Source organism: Muntiacus reevesi, chromosome 3, assembly GCF_963930625.1.
Source record: "Muntiacus reevesi chromosome 3, mMunRee1.1, whole genome shotgun sequence".
Classification (NCBI taxonomy): domain Eukaryota; kingdom Metazoa; phylum Chordata; class Mammalia; order Artiodactyla; family Cervidae; genus Muntiacus; species Muntiacus reevesi.
Window position 1 is genome coordinate 260,294,973 of NC_089251.1, and position 19,235 is coordinate 260,314,207.

Genomic DNA, 19,235 nt, shown 5'->3' on the forward strand with positions numbered 1-19,235 from the left:
CATGTACTAGAAAAACTAGCAACTAACCCATTTTTAAGAAGGAACCTAAGGGACCTGCAATGATGTAATGGGGTAGTTTTTCTTATAAACTATATCAAATGTATTTAAAATTAGTCATGTTTACCTTCTGTTTGTTGAACAGGGTCTTGCATAATTTTTTGGTAACATTCATATTGAGCTGTCATGATTTTATTTCTAGTAACACCCAGCTGAATTAAGTCACTGGGGTTCTCTTCTTCGGATTCTGCTATAACAAGAATCTAAGGAATTAAAGAAAATAAAATTTCAGAATTGTGAGAATGTTAGAGACAGTCTGACACAGTGAAAAATAGTAAGTACAGTGATGTACTGCATGGTCAACAGACTCTGGGGGGAACTTCCTGACTTTCAGTGTTTGCCAGTTTCCATGGTGTAAATATCCCACCACGTCCAATATCCACCACCACCAAGAGTTGCCAGTGGCAGCACTGGGAAGTACAGTCCATAGTTGCCCCTCAGAGCCTGTGGGGGCCAGCTCCAGGCCAGCTTTCTGGAATGCAGGCAGCTGTATTCAAACTCCACCTCTACCTTTTAACCTGGCAATGTAGAAAAGATATTTAACCTCCACCCCACCACACAGCCCCACCAAAACCTCTGCTTTCTTATTGTAAAATGGGTTAAAATAGCATCAAGATAATGAAGGGGAAGTATCTGGCACATGGTAAATGCTCAAAATTGTTGCCATTTTTATATTTACATTTTGATAAAATAATGACAAGTAGTTCATTTATGCTGTTGGTTAATAGGATTTTAATTGTATGCACATCAATAAATGTTTTGGACAAGGACTGTATTTATAGTCTTCCACTTTAGCAGCATTATTTTAAGCTTCACTTACACTTTAATTTCTACATGACTTTTTTTCCTTGTTTCATAGCATGAAGCCTATATAAACCTCTCTTCAACTTTATTTCTTCTTCTCTTTTGCATTATTCCTATCTATTTTCCATAAACAGTTATCTTTCTATTCCTATGTTGATTCTTTATTCTTAATTTTCTTACTACTGTTCTCTAGCAGTAAGTTGGAGTTAATTTAAATGTAAAATAAATAGTAATAGTCCCTCAGTGTGTGACACCACTCTAGTTTCCCCATCACCTCACCACCATTCAACATTAACTTTTTCATTCTTAGATCGGTTTTAATTTCTTAACAAAAATTTATGCAATTGTTGTGCTGCACAAGTTAAAAATGGAAATTTACAACATCAAGGAAAACTACTTTTCTCCTGTTCTCAGTTTTTAGAATTGCATAAAACCAATACCATTGTTATTCTTACTTTAAAAGTCAGATATGCATGTTGTCTGAATGAATTCAAGAGAAACGGTCACAATTCCTTAAATTACAGTAATCAGGTTGGTAATCTGTTACAGAATTACCTGCAGGGAACCAGCTTTGGCCAGTGCAGCTCATTGGCAGGCTCAGTTGAGGGTGGGAGCCTAAGAAACAGGAGTCCTGTTTCTTGAATTCTAGTCTGTTTACCTAAGATAACATCTGAAAAGTGTAGAATCTGGACTGCTCCTAGACTTGAGAATGTTTTTAAATTCAAATGCTAATAGGAATGCAGTCGTGCTTTTTTCCCATTTAAGTTTTCTATATTTTTCTTGAGTCTCTTTGCTTGACTCTTCCTGGGGTTTACTTGGAAACACCACAGGAGAATTATTTGCTGGCACAGAGTTAGATGAGATTATGTCTCTCAGTTTCTCATACATATGATAAGAGCACTTGTTGTTGTTGTAGCAAGAGTGTAGTCACTGCTTTAGTAAGGGAGAAAAATGGGAACAAAATCTTTCTGTAAATAAAAGTAACATTAAATGTATAAAGCATACAGCCCCTCTAGTACAGCAATTGCTTTTTAGTCATCTTCAGTCTACCCTCCACTTCCAGCCCCACCTCCCCTGCATATACATGCAGAGGCATGCAGGAGTGCACATACTCACATACACATCTGCCCCAAACTTAGCATCAATGCCTGTCAGAAAACGGACATTTAATACTTATTTGAATGAATGGATGAGGAAATTAATTTAAAACATAGTGATTGTTTCCAAAATGCTTTTCAGTCAATACAAGTCAATCATTCGGCAGAAGGGGAAGAAAATCAACAGGCTGGAATTGCTTTTTTAACATAGCTAACTCAGAATCAGCAGCTCTGATTGAAAACATTTCATCTATTATGTATGACTGCTATACAGCCATTCCATTTTTTTTTTTCAAACTCTGGTAATTACTTTCCTCTGGTGTCTGCACTTTTATATCTATCGTACTTCCTTACTTTGATACCACCCTTCCCAATGCAGCATAATACTAGGGTGCCTGTTACAGGACTAAAAGCCTAAAAAGGTACACTGAAAGAAAATGAATTATTGCTGTATTGCTTAGATATAAAAGTGCACTTTATTTATGCATCAAATAACTATATGTATGTAATTTTGTGTTATTAACCTTTATCAATGATGGGTATATTAGAAGTTAAAACAGAAACAATCATAGGTAGGGGGATACTTTAGAGAAATTTATGCTTACCATGAAAAAAGGCAAGAGGAACAGAAAAGACAGGAAACATTTTTTCTCCATCATTAAAGCCAAAATGAAATATGCTAGCTATATAAATCAAACTGCAATAGAAAAGAAAAATATAATCCAGTAATATATATGAAATAAATATACATGGCTCTCAGTGGAAATTTCTTTTAAAACTCATGATAAAAAAAAATAAAAAAATAAAAATTGCATGACAATTTTGCTTTAAGGATTTAATTAACAGTTTTATGAATTACAAATATTAACAGCATAATAGTTTAAAGTACTAAAGAGCTAAATTAAATACATTTTAATTTAATTTAGTTAGCTTTTCAAGCAGCAAAGCCTCTTACAGATGTAATTTTGAATAACTAGAAATCATCTTTTTTTTTTTTTGGTTTCTGTCAAGCATCAGCATGATTCAGCCATAAGAACACGTATGTCCCCTCCCTCATGAACCTTCCCATCCCACCCCTCTAGGTTGTTACAGAGCCCGGGTTTGAGTTCCCTGTGTCATAGAGCAAATTCCCACTGGTAATCGATTTTACATATCCTTATCTTTACCAAAATTTGGATAAAAAAATCAGGATAAAATGATAAAAAGTATCAGAGTAAAGTCTCACAAGACATAAGAGCACAACTTTTGATAGCATATTTTACTATAAAGCTTATTTATTGCCAATAAGTATTAATCTTATTTTTAATTTTATGACTCTTCAACAATTTAAGGGAAAAATTGAATTTGGGCCCATTCCTTGAAAGCTAGCATCCATAAGTCATAAAAACTGGACTTTAATAGAAATTACTCTTCACCACAGGATTCACTTTTTATAATAAAACTTGTTCCCTAACCCGTCTATATTATTAAAATAAGTTTAAAGCATATGAACAATAGCAAATAAAAGTATTTCTGTCAAGTGTTTGTAATGTTAGATATAGATTCCTGCTAACTTCTTAATTCTAACAGGCAAACATTGCAGGAGTGAAGTGTATGGCACTTACTCTCCAAAAGTTCCATCAGCAATCTACTCTGGTAGCATTTTTATGAAACATAAATGACCATGGTTTAGTCATAAAATATATTTATTTAGCTGAGTTAAAAATATTTTCCAAAGGAGATAAAAATCTAATCAATAAATGTTTGCCAGTGAACTATGAACTTAGATTTAATTTCATTAGGAAATGTGTTGTGATTTCTATTACAGGGCAAATGTTAGAATAAGAATTATAAAAATATCTTCTTCATGTTACTTATCATTTGTATTATTGCATGCAATGAGAGCATACTATTAACTAGCACACAGAATCTGTGCCACTGCCTGACCTCACCAATGACTTACCTAAAAGAAACTTCTCTTTTTATTACAGCAATCTTCCAAATAATGTTTTCTTTTCAGTCAGATACACTGGGCTTTTACCATTAGCTGATCTTAAAAAAATAAAACCAAAAACCAAAGTATTACATTAATTTTAGATTAAAAAAATCATGTTGCAATAGAGAGAAAACAATGAAAAAAATCAAAGTTTTTGCAATTTAATGATTAATGAGTTGATATTTTAGTTTTTATTACATTGTACCATGAGAAAAATCTAATTTTCTGATACTTACATTCACAATTGTCTCCAGACTCAAATCACATTTTCTCTTGGATCATATTCAAAATTGTCTTGAAGAATGTCTTAAATCTGAAGGTCATGACCTGAAATATTTATATAATAATTTTATCTCAGTGAACAAAATCATTTCCATGATAAACTAAAATTTTCAAAGAAAATGCCACTAGTAAGATGATACTTTTATTAAACTACTCTGATTTTTAAAAATCTCTTGCTTACAATATTTGAGTTTTGTCACAAATATTTACTGTTTTTCATTATATGGAGAAGTTTATGTCGATTTTCATTCATCCAGGATGGTTGAAACACTGAACAATTGATTATTTTACTTAAGTAAACATCAAAAAACTAGAATACAATACAAGAAGTTTTAAACTAGACTGTTTTTGATACTTCCTTTGAATAATTTGAGCTTTCCTGGTGACTCAGATGGTAAAGAATCCATCTGCAATGTGGGAGACCTGGATTGATCCCTGGGTTGGGAAGATCCCCTGGAGAAGGGAAAGGCTACCCATTTTATCTAATATTTATTGGAATGTGTTAGTCTTGGTTATTTGAATCTAATTCCCAGCTGATGTGGTTCCTCACAGACAGAAACCACCTTGATCTTTCTTTTCTTTGTGTCTGGAATAAATGAAAAAATGAAGCAATAAAGTACTTTAGGAGTTTAAGCTTACAATCAGGAACACTAATCGTAACTATGAGTGAATTATCACTTCTTTTATTAGAAGACTGTAAGAAGTGTTTGAATCTATACTGACAGTGAAAATTGAGGGCAAACTTCAGCATGTTTACTTCTTTACAAAATAAAAGTCCTTTATTCAGCTTTTGAGTTCAGTGGTTGCTTGGGTATTTGGATTGAATAAACAGTAGTTTACTGTACTGTCTTTGGAAGTCATAGAGCTTAAGCCAAATTTAAAACATTAGTAGTCCACATTTTTTCTGTATTAAATATGTATAAAATACAAAGTTGCAAATGAAAATGTAAAGGAATATTATTTTATTTGGAAATCAGATTTTTATGAAACAATGCTTTGATTTACACAATGCAGGATTAAATTATCCTCAATGTGTACATGGGCTTACAAATTGAGAGAAAAGTTACCTCAAAAAGCATGTTTGAAGTTTTCCTATATCCAACATATTTGGAAAACATTTCATGCAACACTAGCAGCTATTTTTGTTGCTTAGCTAATGGGTTTCAAAATCAGAGCTCCAAAAAATATCCTAGTGAAATATCTCTTAGTGTTCAAAGGATCCTCCTGGCACCAATAATTAAGATGAGTTTACTCAACTCACAAAATATTGATCAGTGCAAGTAATTTCACTTTTATAGCTTTCTTACTTCACCCTATTCTTTAGTGATCAGCAAAGTGGGCTACTAGGAACAAGATTATATTCTGCACTGTGTAAATGTTTAGCATTCCTAATCCCTGGTTTTATCAAACTTTGAAGCAGCAAGTTTGGGTGGCAGTTTCTCAACAATATGGTGGATATTTACTCATACTCTTTAGATCTGGTAATGTCTATTTCATGCAGTGATCCAATTTGCTTGAGTCATCTACCCTACAAAGGATTTATCAGATTTCCTTCCTGGCAGACACATGGCACGAAAATGCTAGTGATGGAAAAATCACCCCTTTTACCAAGATCCTTACATCTCACATCAATTCTTACATCAATAATGTAAGAATCATGACTGGGCATACAAGTAATGCCACTGCAGATACATCTGAAGGTCAGTTTAGATTAAGCCTCATATTTATGAGTATAATGGCACGATTATTGTCAGAAGTATGCTTAACTGTATGCCTCAGTTTACAAATAATCATACTTAACCAACTCACTGGTTCTTTGCATACAGCTTCTCATATGTTCATTTATCAAGTGGTTCTCTTCTCTATGTTTAGCTTATTCCAGATTTATCTTTCCTGAAGTTCGCATTATATTAACTGACCAAAGATGTTAAGTAAATCATTGTAAATTTCTCATATCTAGTTAAATTATTTATTGACAATTGAGTTTCACATTGCTTGCTAAAATATAGTAGTTCCCATTCAATTTTGAAGAGAGATCAAGTACTTAATTAAAGGAGGTCAAATTAAATGACTAATTCTGCCAGTGGATTTTTCCAAGTGAGCTCAGGTTTGTTTAACAGGAAAAGCACTTCTTCAAAATTGAGAAAGCTCTAATTTAAACTCATAAGTGAATCTGTAATCACAGTGGTACTTGTAGTAGTTACTGGCATTTTCTCTTTTTAACTGCTAGCCTAGTCTCACAGATCCTATAAATACTATTATCACATCTCAAAATTAAAATAGAAGATTTGGTTTTACTATTAGAAATAAAATAACTTTCTTTTCATGAAATAAAATAAGTAGTTTATAAATAATCTACAAGCTTCTTGCTCAAAGAATCACCAAAATAAAATTTAAATGACTTATTTCATCACATAAAGAACTTTGACTTAAGACTTCAAATAACTTTTGAAATATAGCTTCCTAGTCACTCATTGCTTTGTGAAGCATCATTCTGGGTTCATTTCTTAAAATTGCAGTAAATCAGCAACACAAGGCAGTTCTCCATTTTCTTTTTTCACAGTTTTGTATTTTCAAATCCACAAAATTTAACCAATCTTCTTGTCTTGATCAGTGTAAAAAAAAAAAAAAATGCTTTATTCTACCTAAACATAATAAATCAGTGTGACTTAATCATTTACCAGAACACAAAAACATAAATCCAGTGCCTTTCAAAATTGCTTCTTATTTTCTCAAATTTTTATTATACATGTACACACTTTTTATAAACTTTTCTTAATAAAAATTCTTATTTTTAGTTGACTCATCTAACCCTAATATTAAAAGTGTATGTTCATTCCAAAATTAAGACAAAAAACCAACTTTCATCTTCCACTCCTCCATTTCCAAAATATCTTGGATTGTCACAGGCCCTAAGCCATGTTCTCTCCTCCATTTATTTATCCAGTTACTCTAAAACTGGCTAACAGAAGCATTTCCCACAAATATCTAATTTGCCATTAAGTATCCCGAACATTTGTGTGAGCAAAGTGAGGCTGTTTACTATCCAAGTACATGCCTTCCTTTATGGCATATTAAACAAGCTCCATTTTTCCTGATTCAAAACAAGGAAAAAGCATTCTTTACTCTCAATATCCTACATGTCTATGGCAAATGCCCACTTCTTTCTCTCATTCACACTATGTGGAACAGATTGTGCCACTAGAAAAGTGTTCAAGTACAAGATCCTGGTTACTTTTTATTATCGTCTCACTGCTAATTGTTTTGCAAAACCTAAGTCTTTGTGCTAGAATGATTCCTGCTAATTACCAACTTTACTTCCACTAAAGTCTTTAAGAAAGAAATGCCTTGTAAGGGTTTATTTCCCCACCCCCATCCTGACCTAGACTGTTCCCTAACACTTTCAATAGGTGAAGCAGTCAGAAAATTAAAATATAAAGAGACTTCTCTTTCTTGATGATCGTCACTGGGATGTAAGAAATTCAAACTATTAAGCCATTTTTTTTTTTTTTTAAATAGTAAGTCTTAAGACTTTCATTATTGAATGAACAAGTAACAAATCACTGTAGTAACATACACCAGGGTTCCACAGAGTGTGGGTTAATGGATCACCTGTATGAGAATCATCCCCAGAACTTGCTGAACACATCAGAATGTCTAGGCCCCAGAACAGAAACTGAATCAGAAACTTCAGAAGAACTTGGGAGTAATTTTTGTAAGCACCCAGGGAAATTCTTGGCCTGCTAAATTTGGGGAAGCGCAATATAAACACATCATCCTCATTTGGCCATGCTGAAACCTGGACACACTTACATTCTTTTGTCTCTAGGCACTGGCCAGACTACTTTAAAAGTGCTATTAAGTATAAATCAAGCAAAATATTCTGCAGTGTTCCCAGGCACAATCACTACCTCAGAACTTCCAGAGCAAGTTATTCAAATATACATGTTAAAACATTTCAAAGAAGGGAAGCGAAAAGCAAAGGAGAAAAGCAAAGATATACCCATTTGAATGCAGAGATCCAAAGAATAGCAAGGAGAGATAAGAAAGCCTTCCTCAGTGATCAATGCAAAGAAATAGAGGAAAACAATAGAATGGGAAAGATTAGAGATCTCCTCCAGAAAATTAGAGATACCAAGGGAACATTTCATGCAAAGATGGGCTCTATAAAGGACAGAAATGGTAGGGACCTAACAGAAGCAGAAGATATTAAGAAGAGGTGGAAGAATACACAGAAGAACTGTACAAAAAAGGTCTTCATGACCCAGATAATCACGATGGTGTGATCACTCACCTAGAGCCAGACATCCTGGAATGTGAAGTCAAGTGGGCCTTAGTAAGCATCACTATGAACAAAACTAGTGGAGGAGATGGAATGCCAATTGAGCTATTTCAAATCCTGAAAGATGATGCTGTGAAAGTGCTGCACTCAATATGCCAGCAAATTTGGAAAACTCAGCAGGGGCCAGAGGACTAGAAAAGGTCAGTTTTTATTCCAGTCCCAAAGAAAGACAATCCCAAAGAATGCTCAAACTGCTGCACAATTGCACTCATCTCACACACTAGTAAAGTAATGCTTAAAATGCTCCAAGCCAAGCTTCAGCAATACTTGAACCGTGAACTTCCAGATGTTCAGGTTGATTTTAGAAAAGGCAGAGGAACCATAGATCAAATTGCCAAAAATCCACTGGATCACTGAAAAGGCAAGAGAGTTCCAGAAAACATCTATTTCTGCTTTATTGACCATGCCAAAGCCTTTGACTGTGTGGATCACAATAAACTGTGGAAAATTCTGAAAGAGATGGGAATAACAGGCCACCTGACCTGCTTCTTAAGAAATCTGTATGCAGGTCAGGAAGCAAGTTAGAATTGAACATGGAAAAACAGATTGGTTCCAAATAGGAAAAGGAGAATGTAAACGCTGTATACTGTCACTCTGCTTATTTAACTTATATGCAGAGTACATTATGAGAAATGCTGGACTGGAGGAAGCATGAGCTGGACTCAAGATTGCTGGGAGAAATATCAATAACCTCAGATATGCAGATGGCATCACCCTTATGGCAGAAAGTGAAGGAGAACTAAAGAGCATCTTGATGAAAGTAAAAGAAGAGAGTGAAAAAGTTGGCTTAAAGCACAACATTCAGAAAACTTAGATCATGGCATCTGGTCCCATTACTTCATGGCAAATAGATGGGGGAGCATTAGAAACAGTGGTTGACTTTATTTTTGAGGGTCCAAAATCACTGTGGATGGTGATTGTAGCCATGAAATTAAAAGACGCTTACTCCTTGGAAGGAAAGTTGTGACCAACCTAGACAGCATATTAAAAAGCAGAGACATTACTTTGCCAACAAAGGTCCATCTAGTCAAGGCTATGGTTTTTCCAGTGGTCATGTATGGATGTGAGAGTTGGACTACAAAGAAAGCTGAGTGCAGAAGAATTGATGCTTTTGAACTGTGGTGTTGAAGAAGACTCTTCAGAGTCCCTTGGACTGCAAGGAGATCCAACAAGTCCATCCTAAAGGAAATCAGCTCTGGGTGTTCATTGGAAGGACTGATGTTGAAGCTGAAACTCCAATACTTTGGCCACCTGATGTGAAGGGCTGAATCATTTGAAAAGTCCCTGATGCTGGGAAAGATTGAGGGCAGGAGAAGAAGGGGACGACAGAGGATGAGATGGTTGGATGGCATCACTGACTCAATGGACTTGGGTTTGAGTGGACTCTAGGAGTTGATGATGGACAGGGAGGCCTGGTGTGCTGTGGCTCATGGGGTCGCAAAGAGTCAGACATGACTGAGCGACTGAACTGAACTGAACTGAACACATTTCCTGTAATATAATTATTACTCTATACTGTTCGTGCCTCTGCTTTGTGCGCACATGAAGAATAGGGCATGCATCATATTTGTTATGTAGTTAGGATAGGAAGAAAGGAGTCCAAAATAGCAGTGGCTAAAAGACAAAGAAGGGAAAAGTCCATGAAAATAGAATAAAGGAACATCTGAGGACCAGAGTGAGGACCTCAGGTGAAGCAAAGAGCCTTTGGGTTAGCCTAATTTACATAGGGTAGACTCAAGGGGAGGAGAAAAAAACATGTAAAGAGAGGAGCCAAAATTGAGCTGGGGGCTTCTCTTCTTTTCACGTCTTTTGGGTCGGCCCGCCCTCATGCCTCCAGGATGCATTTTCCTTTGCTTTCTAAATAAAACTAAGCTATAACACTGGTCCATCCATCACTTCAAATTTTTGCTGCAGTGAGACAGAACCAAGGAAATTACTCCCCAGACATGTTCATCCCTGTGAACTTCAAACACTAGCAAAGTGGGGGTATAAAGGGGGTACACAGATAGTAGGTTTTGAGTAGGTTATTTACAAAATGAATTCAATCAACTTGAAGAAATCTGGTGCTGTAGGATGCTCTCAGCTGTCTCAAACATATTATAATTTTCTGACAGTTTTTTTTTTTTTTTTCATTTATTTCTATTAGTTGGAGGCTAATTACTTCACAACATTGCAGTGGGTTTTGTCATACATTGACATGAATCAGCCATGGAGTTACATGTATTCCCCATCCCGATCCCCCCTCCCACCTCCCTCTCCACCTGATTCCTCTGGGTCTTCCCAGTGCACCAGGCCCGAGCACTTATTTTCTGACAGTTTTAAAAAGTCATTGCCCGAATTGTACTCCAAGAGATTCAGGTTCAGTGCATCTTGATTGTGACCAAGGGATAAGCTTTTTATCAAGTTTCCTAGGTGATGCAGGAATATGCAGCTGGAGTTGAGAACCAGTGGTACAGACAGAATCCTGTGGTTGGCAGAATAATGAGTCTCCAGATATTCCCATACATAGTCCCCAGAATGTGTGATTTTAAGGTAATGAACCTTAAAATAGGAAGATTATCCTAGATTTTCATGAATTATCCTGGTAGGCCTAAACTAAGCCCTTCAAATAGAAGGGGAATGTTGACGAGTTCATCAGAGCAGTGCAGCAGAAGGAAGGAAGCAGGAGATAATAGGACCAAAAAGGAGTTGATCCACTGTTGCTGGCTATGCCATGCAGGAGCTCATGTGCAAAGACTAGAAACCAGACTCTAGGAGACAAAGGTGCCCCTTTAGCTAACAGCCAGCCAGCAAAGGTGCCCCTCAACTGTACATCCTCAAGGAACTGAACTTTGCCAACAACCTGAACGAGTCCAGAAGCATATCCTCTCCAGGACCTTCAGGAGAGAACACAGCTCTGCCAATACTTGACTTTGGCCTTGTGAGATTTGAAATAGAGAAACTAGCCAAGTCCATAGGGCTTCTGACCCATAGAACTGTGAGATAATAAATATGTGTTGTTTCAAACTACTAAATTTGTAGCAATTTGTTAGAGCTGTGAGAAAAAACTAATTAGAAATCCTTACTCTTATAAAATATTAATTTTCCCATCAAACCTAAGTGGTAATTTTCTGCTTGTCAATTGGCCAGTCCTTCCTCCTAACTTTAGAATGCAGATCCTTTTTAATTTATGACAGGTCTATGTCCTGATAAATCATAAATTGAAAATATTATAAGTTGAAAATGCATTTAATACATCTAACATACCAAACACCATAGCTTACTTTAAACATACTCAGAACACTTATATTAGCCTGCAGTTGGGAAAAATCATGTAACACAAATACTATTTTATAATCAAGTGTTGAATATCTCATGTAATGTATTGAGTGTGTGTGTTAGTTACTCAGTCGTGTCCGATTCTTTTCAACTCCCTGAACTGTAGCCTGCCAGGCTCCTCTGTCCATGGTATTCTCCAAGTAGGAATACTGCAGTGGGTTACCATTTCCTTCTCCAGGGGATCTTCCCAACCCAGGGATTGAACCCGGGTCTCCTTCGTTGCAAGCAGATGCTTTACATCCGAGCTACTAGGGAAGCCCAATGTATTGAATACTGTACTGAAAGTGAAAAACAGAAAGTTGTATGAGTATAGAATGGTTGCATCAGCTGCTTATCCTCATGATCTTGTGTATGACTGGGAACTTTGGCTCTTTCCCCTGTCCAGAATCACAAGAGAATGCCATACCACATATTGCCAGCCTGGGAAAAGGTCACAATTCAAAAGAAAGTAGGGTTTCTACCGCATGTGTATTGCTTTCACATTATCATAAAGTCAAACCATGTTAAGTTGGAGACTGTCTGTGTATTCATTAATACTGCAAGGCAATCACATTAGCTAAGAGAATTTCTTTCTAGCTGCTTTTAAATTGGTGTATGATTTTGAGAAAATCAACTCAACTTTTTTCTGTATGGTTTATCCAACTAGAGTAGAGAGTAGATGGCATCACTGACTTGATGGACATGAGTTTGAGCAAGCTCTGAAAGTGGTGATGGACGGGGAAGCCTGGCTTGCTGCAGTCCATGAGGTCACAAAGAATTGGACACAACTGAGTGACTGAACTGAACTGAACTTACCCAACTAGAGAATAAATACTCAACTTGATCTTTAGCTTCTTATTTTCTCTTGCATCCTGGTTAGAAGATGTATGCTGGAGTCAGAGAGCCATAACTACAAACTTAAGCTTATACAAACTTAAACTTACTAAAGTCTATGTCTTGTCCTCAAAGTGGGTGTACAAGTAGTGGTTTAATCAATGCTTCCTAGAATTTTTTTTTTTAATCATAACTCATCTTGTCAGTGTGTTAAATTGCATGATAATGTAAAGAATTTATCTTGTAATAAATTCCCCAAAAGCATTAGCTCTTGCTATTATCATTATTACATTAGTAAATGGCTTGACAATTCAGACTTGCCATTCTGCTAAGGTACCAAAATAAAAAGAATATGTATTGCCTCACTCTTAAGCACTTTAAAATGCAACTTAGATGATGAAATGCCTCTAGAAATTCAGTTTCTCATCTTACCCTATTTATTGAGCAATTACTTTCACCTAGTTGTATCGGGAGACAGAAGTGAACATAAGATTTGTGCTGTCAATGCAAATATTCATCAAGTTTGAGAGCAGTAATTTTATGCTGATTTTAAGACTTAGTTCAGTGTTTATATACACAGTCCATAAGAGACATTCATGAGGTTCTAAAAAGGAATGATTTCACAACCTTTAAGACAGGAAGCCAGGGCTGGACCTGTCAGCACACTGTCAGTCAATGAGTCAGAGCAAGTTGCACACCTTCGCAGGTGTCTCATTTATAAAACAAAGGAGTAGGATATGATAAATATTGAATAAAAGTTCAAAATTTATATCTTAAAAGATAGTTAATATAGGAACAGTTTTGTTGAAAGCAACCCAAGTCCAAAATATTCTTGAATCAAAGTCATTCCTGACACTGTTTTTCCTGGCTCAGGAAGACTTTTCCCAGGTCTCCTACTACCAATTATCCAACAAGAGTGAGTTTGAATCTAAGGCAGTGGAAAGTGGACCACTTGGCTAAATGCTTTTTCTTTTGTTATATGAGAATTCAGGGAAAATGTATCTAGGCCAAAAATAAATACAAAAATCACATCTTGATTTGACTTCTTTATATACTGCCTCTTTTTGAGAGCCACTATTACTTTTGAAAGGCCGTTTACAAAAAAGTCTAGTTCTTTCTTCTTCATTGCAAAAAATTGAAATTAGAAAAACAAACATACTTCATAAGCCCTTTTGCCAGACTTCTCAGAATGGAACCTGATCAGTTCATCTAGGCCAAGCTAAACTTATTACCATCATCATTGGAATAGCCTTAATGCTTCTAATACTGGAAACCAACAATTTTTGAAATTTGGCTACATTGGGTTTTTATCTCTTTTTTCACTTAACAGAAAATGACCTAGGTAAAAATTTAAAAATCATAGGGTGCCAAAAATTACAGCACATGTTAAGGAATGATTCAACAATATATTCAACAAGTTAATTAATGAAAAAGTAAGAAAGATTATTACATTTAATTCATCAAAATCTCATGCATTACTTAGCATATAAAAGCACATCTGCTATTTAAAAAGGCAATAAAAACTCTCATAAAAACCTCCAGAAAGTAGTTTTGAAGAGACGGACACAACTGAGTGTCTAACACTTACTTTAATAATAACTATTAAACTCCAAATGCTAAGAAAACATATATTGTAAATATTGTCCCATTGACTAACGATACAGTTTTCCTTTTTCCAGAGAGTGACTGAAATAAAGTAACACCCGACTGATATTTATAATTAGCATAATCAAGGAACACTGTGTGATATCAGTTACAAGCAGGGGCAGTAATTATGTTGGTCACAAATATGAGTTAAAACTTTGTGATTTTAAAACCCAACTCAGCCTCACACTTGCAAGTTAAACAACTTCAATAAGAATTGTTTTCTCATTTGCAAAACAGTTTTAAACCAGAAAGCTATTGTGAAAATAAAATCAGATAATATACGTAAACATTTTACCACTCAATAAGTGTTAGCTGTTTTCATCATAATTATATTACATTAAAATTTTGAAATATAAGTATTTAAATTATTTTGTTTAAGCTATTATAGCTTTATTTGCCACAATTTTAATAGCATTATAGGTGAAAATTAATCCTATATTTCAAGATGATTGTCATAAGCATCTTGACTTTTTATATTATACAGAAATGTTTCTCTTCTGTCATTTAAGCCAGTTATGAAAATATCAAATTAAGTGAGTGATAACAAGTCTATTCCCAAATATGTCTTAGTTAATAAATAACTGCATATTTCCTAATACTGCTCTAGCAAATCTTCTGTACACACTATGATCAGTCACGTTGTAAAGCATATAACAAGTTAATCCAATTAAAAACAAGATATAAAATCTCTCAGATTTGACTTTAATTTTACGTTAATTGTAACAACCTTTACTAACAATGTATTGGAACCAAAAAGAAAAACATTGACTCTATGCTTACTTGCTTATCTAATGAACATTCCAAGTTGAATAGCTGAATAACCATTAAAGAAAGATAATATTGTGATTAAATTTTGGACTTCATTTTACACTCTGAAGTACTTACTCACAGGAATTATTTTCCCATTGTGGGTATAATTAGCCATTTCCGATGATTTTGGTCACCTTCTTTTTATTTGAAAGAGGCAAATGGCCAAATATCAGCTCAATTAGTAAAAGGTGGGAGGGAACCTAAAAAAATGCTTTGTACTTGATGGGACACTTGCTCCAGGAGATTTGATATGGAAAGAATTGCTTGTCCAAGAGCATAGAAACAGAACACATCTTTCCAACTCTTTGGATTACAAGCTTTATACCTACTTCTCCATGAAGTCAGGAGTCAAGTTCTATGCGAAAACATGGTTTCTTCCTCAGACAATAAAATCAGAAAATATGTAATTCTACTGAAATTTTAATTTAAATTAATATAGTAGTCCATCATAAATGTTATGGTATTTTTGTTTTTTGACATTTTCAATTTCTCTCAAATCAAACATGCATACAGTACCTACTAGTATGTAGGAAGCATAGGAACTCTACTGATACGGTCAGTCCAGCAATTTTTTTTTTTTTTCCCCTGATAAAATGATCCTCTCTTTCCGCTGGAAAATCTATTCACTGTGATTGAAGTGAGGCTGTCCTGCTGAGGTGGGAAGTGATTGAAAAGAGGTCAGATTAACACAATCATCTGATTTAGGTTGATTTAGGCATGGAAATGTGGTCTAAGCTATACCATCAAAATTCTCCCTGGGACATTTATTTTAGTGTTATCTGGGAAGATTTTCTGCTGGAGTTGCAAGGCAAATAGTACATTGCTATTGGGCTGTCCTCATACATCCTTCTTGGCAAGGTAAATTTCTCCAGTATTCTTGCCAGGGAAATCCCATGGACAGAGAAGCCTGGCGGGCTACAATCTGTGGGGTCGCCAGAATCGGACATGACTGAGCATGCATGCATGCAGTCATACATACTTTCTATCATATGGAGAAAACCTGTTTTAAAAGTGAAGCCAAGCAGAGATAATCAGCTGAGAGCTGGAGATTAGTAGAGAATCCCATGACATTTTCATTTTCTTATAGGAATGAAAAACTGATAATTTGAGAATAAAAACAAACAAACAAACAAAAAAAATGATAATTTATATACAAAAATGCAGATTTTTTATCCCATTTGTAGCATGTTTTAATTGTGTTATTTTAAGGTATAACAAAAAAGAAACAGTATACAGAAGAATTAGCAAGAAAAAAAAAAGAAAAATTATTGAACTATAGTTCATTCCTGGAAATAAACCCTGGTTAAATTCTTATATCACAAATATTTCCCTTTCATGAAGTTATTAATAGGTTAGAAAAAATGTGAAAGGAAAAAAGGAAAGAAGGAAGGAAAGGAAGGAAATAAGAAAGAGGGAGCAAATAGGGAAGGAAAGAGAAAAATCAATGATATGTATCCCAGGTAAATGCATGCTTTATTTAAATTAACTCTATTTTTTCATTACTTTTCTAAAATATCAAACAGAATGTTGATACTACTGAAATTTGTACCATTACAAATTTCTTTTTCTCACAACCATTAAACATAACTACATCTTAATATTTTTAGTATACTCATTCATTCATTCAAACATTTATTTAACTATAAAATTTCTTGGTTTGAAATATATATTTCAAAACTTATGCCAAGTACTAGAGATTCAGAAATGCCTTAATTTTTTATCTTGAGATAGTAAAAAAATTTTATAGGGGAAAAAGATGCACAGATGTCATTAATAAAGTGTGCGTGCATGCTCAGTGGCTCAGTCCTGTCAGTCTCTTTGCAACTCCATGGACTGTAGCCTGCCAGGCTCCTTTGTCCATGGAATTTTCCAGGCAAGAATACTGGAATAGGTTGCCATTTCCTGCTCCAGGGGATCTTCCCAACTCAGGAATCGAACCTGTGTCTCCTGTATCTCCTTCATTAACAGATGGATTCTTTACCACTGCAACACCTGGGAAGCCCAATAAAGTGTATAGATAGTCATAAATATTTTTTAGTGTTTGATCAGAGAATGGTGCGTTTTACATGGGAGAAGTGTGTGTGCATGTACATGCATGTGCTAAGGGAGAAACATACACAGTATGACACTTAAGTATCGTTTCAGTAAATCTGTAATTTGATGGACTTCCTTAGTAGCCCAGGGGTTAAGACTATTCCCTTTCACTGGAGGGAGCATGGATTCCATCCCTGCTTAAAGAACTAAGATCCTGCATGCTGCGTGGCATGGCCAAACATTCATTTTTTCTTTTTAATTCAGTAATTTGAAAGTGTCAGGTACTAAACAGATGCAAGTATATAAGGGGTAAGACCTTCTTGAAAGACAGGATGCAAATTAAAGATGGTATCTTCTGTCACGTTGAAGAGTTTTGATTTAATGCTGTAAGCTAGAGATTTTCATCTCTGCGCCCACGCTAATTGCTGGCGATGGCAGGCAGCACTCTTGCCCTGAGCAGTGACTGGGTTGAGTCTTGACTCAGTGAGCTTCCCTAAGGCATCTACATAATTCTGGTAATTAGTAAGGAAGGGCCTTGAAATAAAATGTTCACACCCATCATCACATAATAGTACAACTGCTGCTGCTGCTGCAGCTAAGTCGCTTCAGTCGTGTCCGACTCTGTGAGGCCCTATAGACGGCAGCCCACCAGGCGCCTCTGTACCTGGGATTCTCCAGGCAAGAACACTGGGGTAGGCTGCCATTTCTTTCTCCAATGCATGCATGCATGCTAAGTTGCTTCAGTCATATCCGACTCTGTGCGGCCCTATGGACAGCGGCCCACCAGCTTCCTCCATCCGCAGGATTCTCTAGGCAAGAATACTGGAGTGGGTTGCCATTTCCTTCTCCCAGTAGAACTGCAGAAGGTACTATTTTGTCCAGAAAAGCTGTCTATAATGGGGAGAGAATAGACAGTGTCCTCTAAGAGATATATATGTTTGAATTAGAGCACATTTCAAACACTAGTGGAATTTTAGACAGTCCTTCCTTCAAGAGGAAAACTGCGTGTTAATAGACAGTATAGGTAGAGCATTCTAGAGTCCAGGCATAGGTTCCTAAAAGAGCAAGACTTGTGTGAGTAGGGTAAAGGTGCCGGCCTGCAGGAACTTGAGGTTCATTAGGGAATCAGTGGGGGTAAACCTGGATATGTGACTTGAGACATTTCCTAGGCACCCTGTCCCATGATGCTCTCTACTACTGCTGTAATGTTGCACATACCAAACAACTTATTTTTAATTATTTAGCCCTGTGACTAAATCTGGGATGTAATTTAAAAATAGATTTTCCAGTGCAAGAGAAGTTGCACAGGAAGAAGCTCCTTGCAGAATTAAGCCATGCTTAAGTGAGAACGGCCGCTTAAGAACAACACGTTCCCTGTGAAAAATGATGGCAAGTCCCTTTCAGCGAGTCTAACCTTTACGGAATGCTATTATCAACTCAATTGTATGTTTTTTCCTGTTCCACAAACATGTTCCCAAAAGACTTTTAAAATAGCTTTCTTTCCTGCTAAATTGTTGTGCCAAGCACTTTTTCTGAATCTTAACCTTAACTGGATCAGGATGTGTTAAAGAAAAAAAAAAAAAAATGCCCTGTCATGCTTTACGTGGTGTAATAGGTCTTAACAACATCAGTAAAGCATTTTTCTAACCTGACTATCCCTCCTCTCACTGAATCTTTAGACAGCGCATCTTCGTGAAACTGCAAAATACCCTGAAGAAACAACAGAAGAGATAATTTACCCAAAAAAAGTCATAATTTTAAATCAAGTGAAAAATCTGTCCACTGAAGTAGGAATTTCTTACAAATAAGAGAAAAAATCACTACAGAAAATAAATGTTTTGTAAAGTTAAAATAATCTAAAGAAAATAAATTAATCATATGAAATGGTTCTTTAGGTACCCAGTATGTTGGTTTTTCTTTTTTTTTCTTTTGGATGAAAAGAATCATAATATCCTGAAATCTATCTTGGTCACTTCAAAAGAATCCCATGCATTGCTGGGACACATCTGTCAAACTGCAGCTCAGGTTGTTGTGCTATGTGTGTCTGTCTTTCCAG

The 19,235-nt window shown here is 35.6% G+C and overlaps 1 protein-coding gene across 6 annotated transcripts in view; it reads right to left on the reverse strand.

Moving 5' to 3' along the window:
* Nucleotides 1–19,235, reverse strand: part of CALCRL (calcitonin receptor like receptor) — a 129,329-nt gene that overhangs the window by 47,324 nt on the left and 62,770 nt on the right. For 2 of the 6 annotated variants that reach the window (XM_065931900.1, XM_065931898.1), the window contains 5 exons: nucleotides 4,170–4,260; nucleotides 3,901–3,984; nucleotides 2,564–2,655; nucleotides 1,978–2,009; nucleotides 125–260 (listed from right to left, as the gene is read on the reverse strand). In XM_065931900.1, coding sequence (XP_065787972.1) covers nucleotides 125–260; nucleotides 1,978–2,009; nucleotides 2,564–2,603 — 208 coding nt within the window. In that variant the 5' untranslated portion in view covers nucleotides 2,604–2,655; nucleotides 3,901–3,984; nucleotides 4,170–4,260. Of the gene's footprint in view, nucleotides 1–124; nucleotides 261–1,977; nucleotides 2,010–2,563; nucleotides 2,656–3,900; nucleotides 3,990–4,169; nucleotides 4,261–19,235 lie in introns of all 6 variants that reach the window. The other 4 variants (XM_065931901.1, XM_065931899.1, XM_065931902.1 and 1 more) reach the window with 3 other exon arrangements.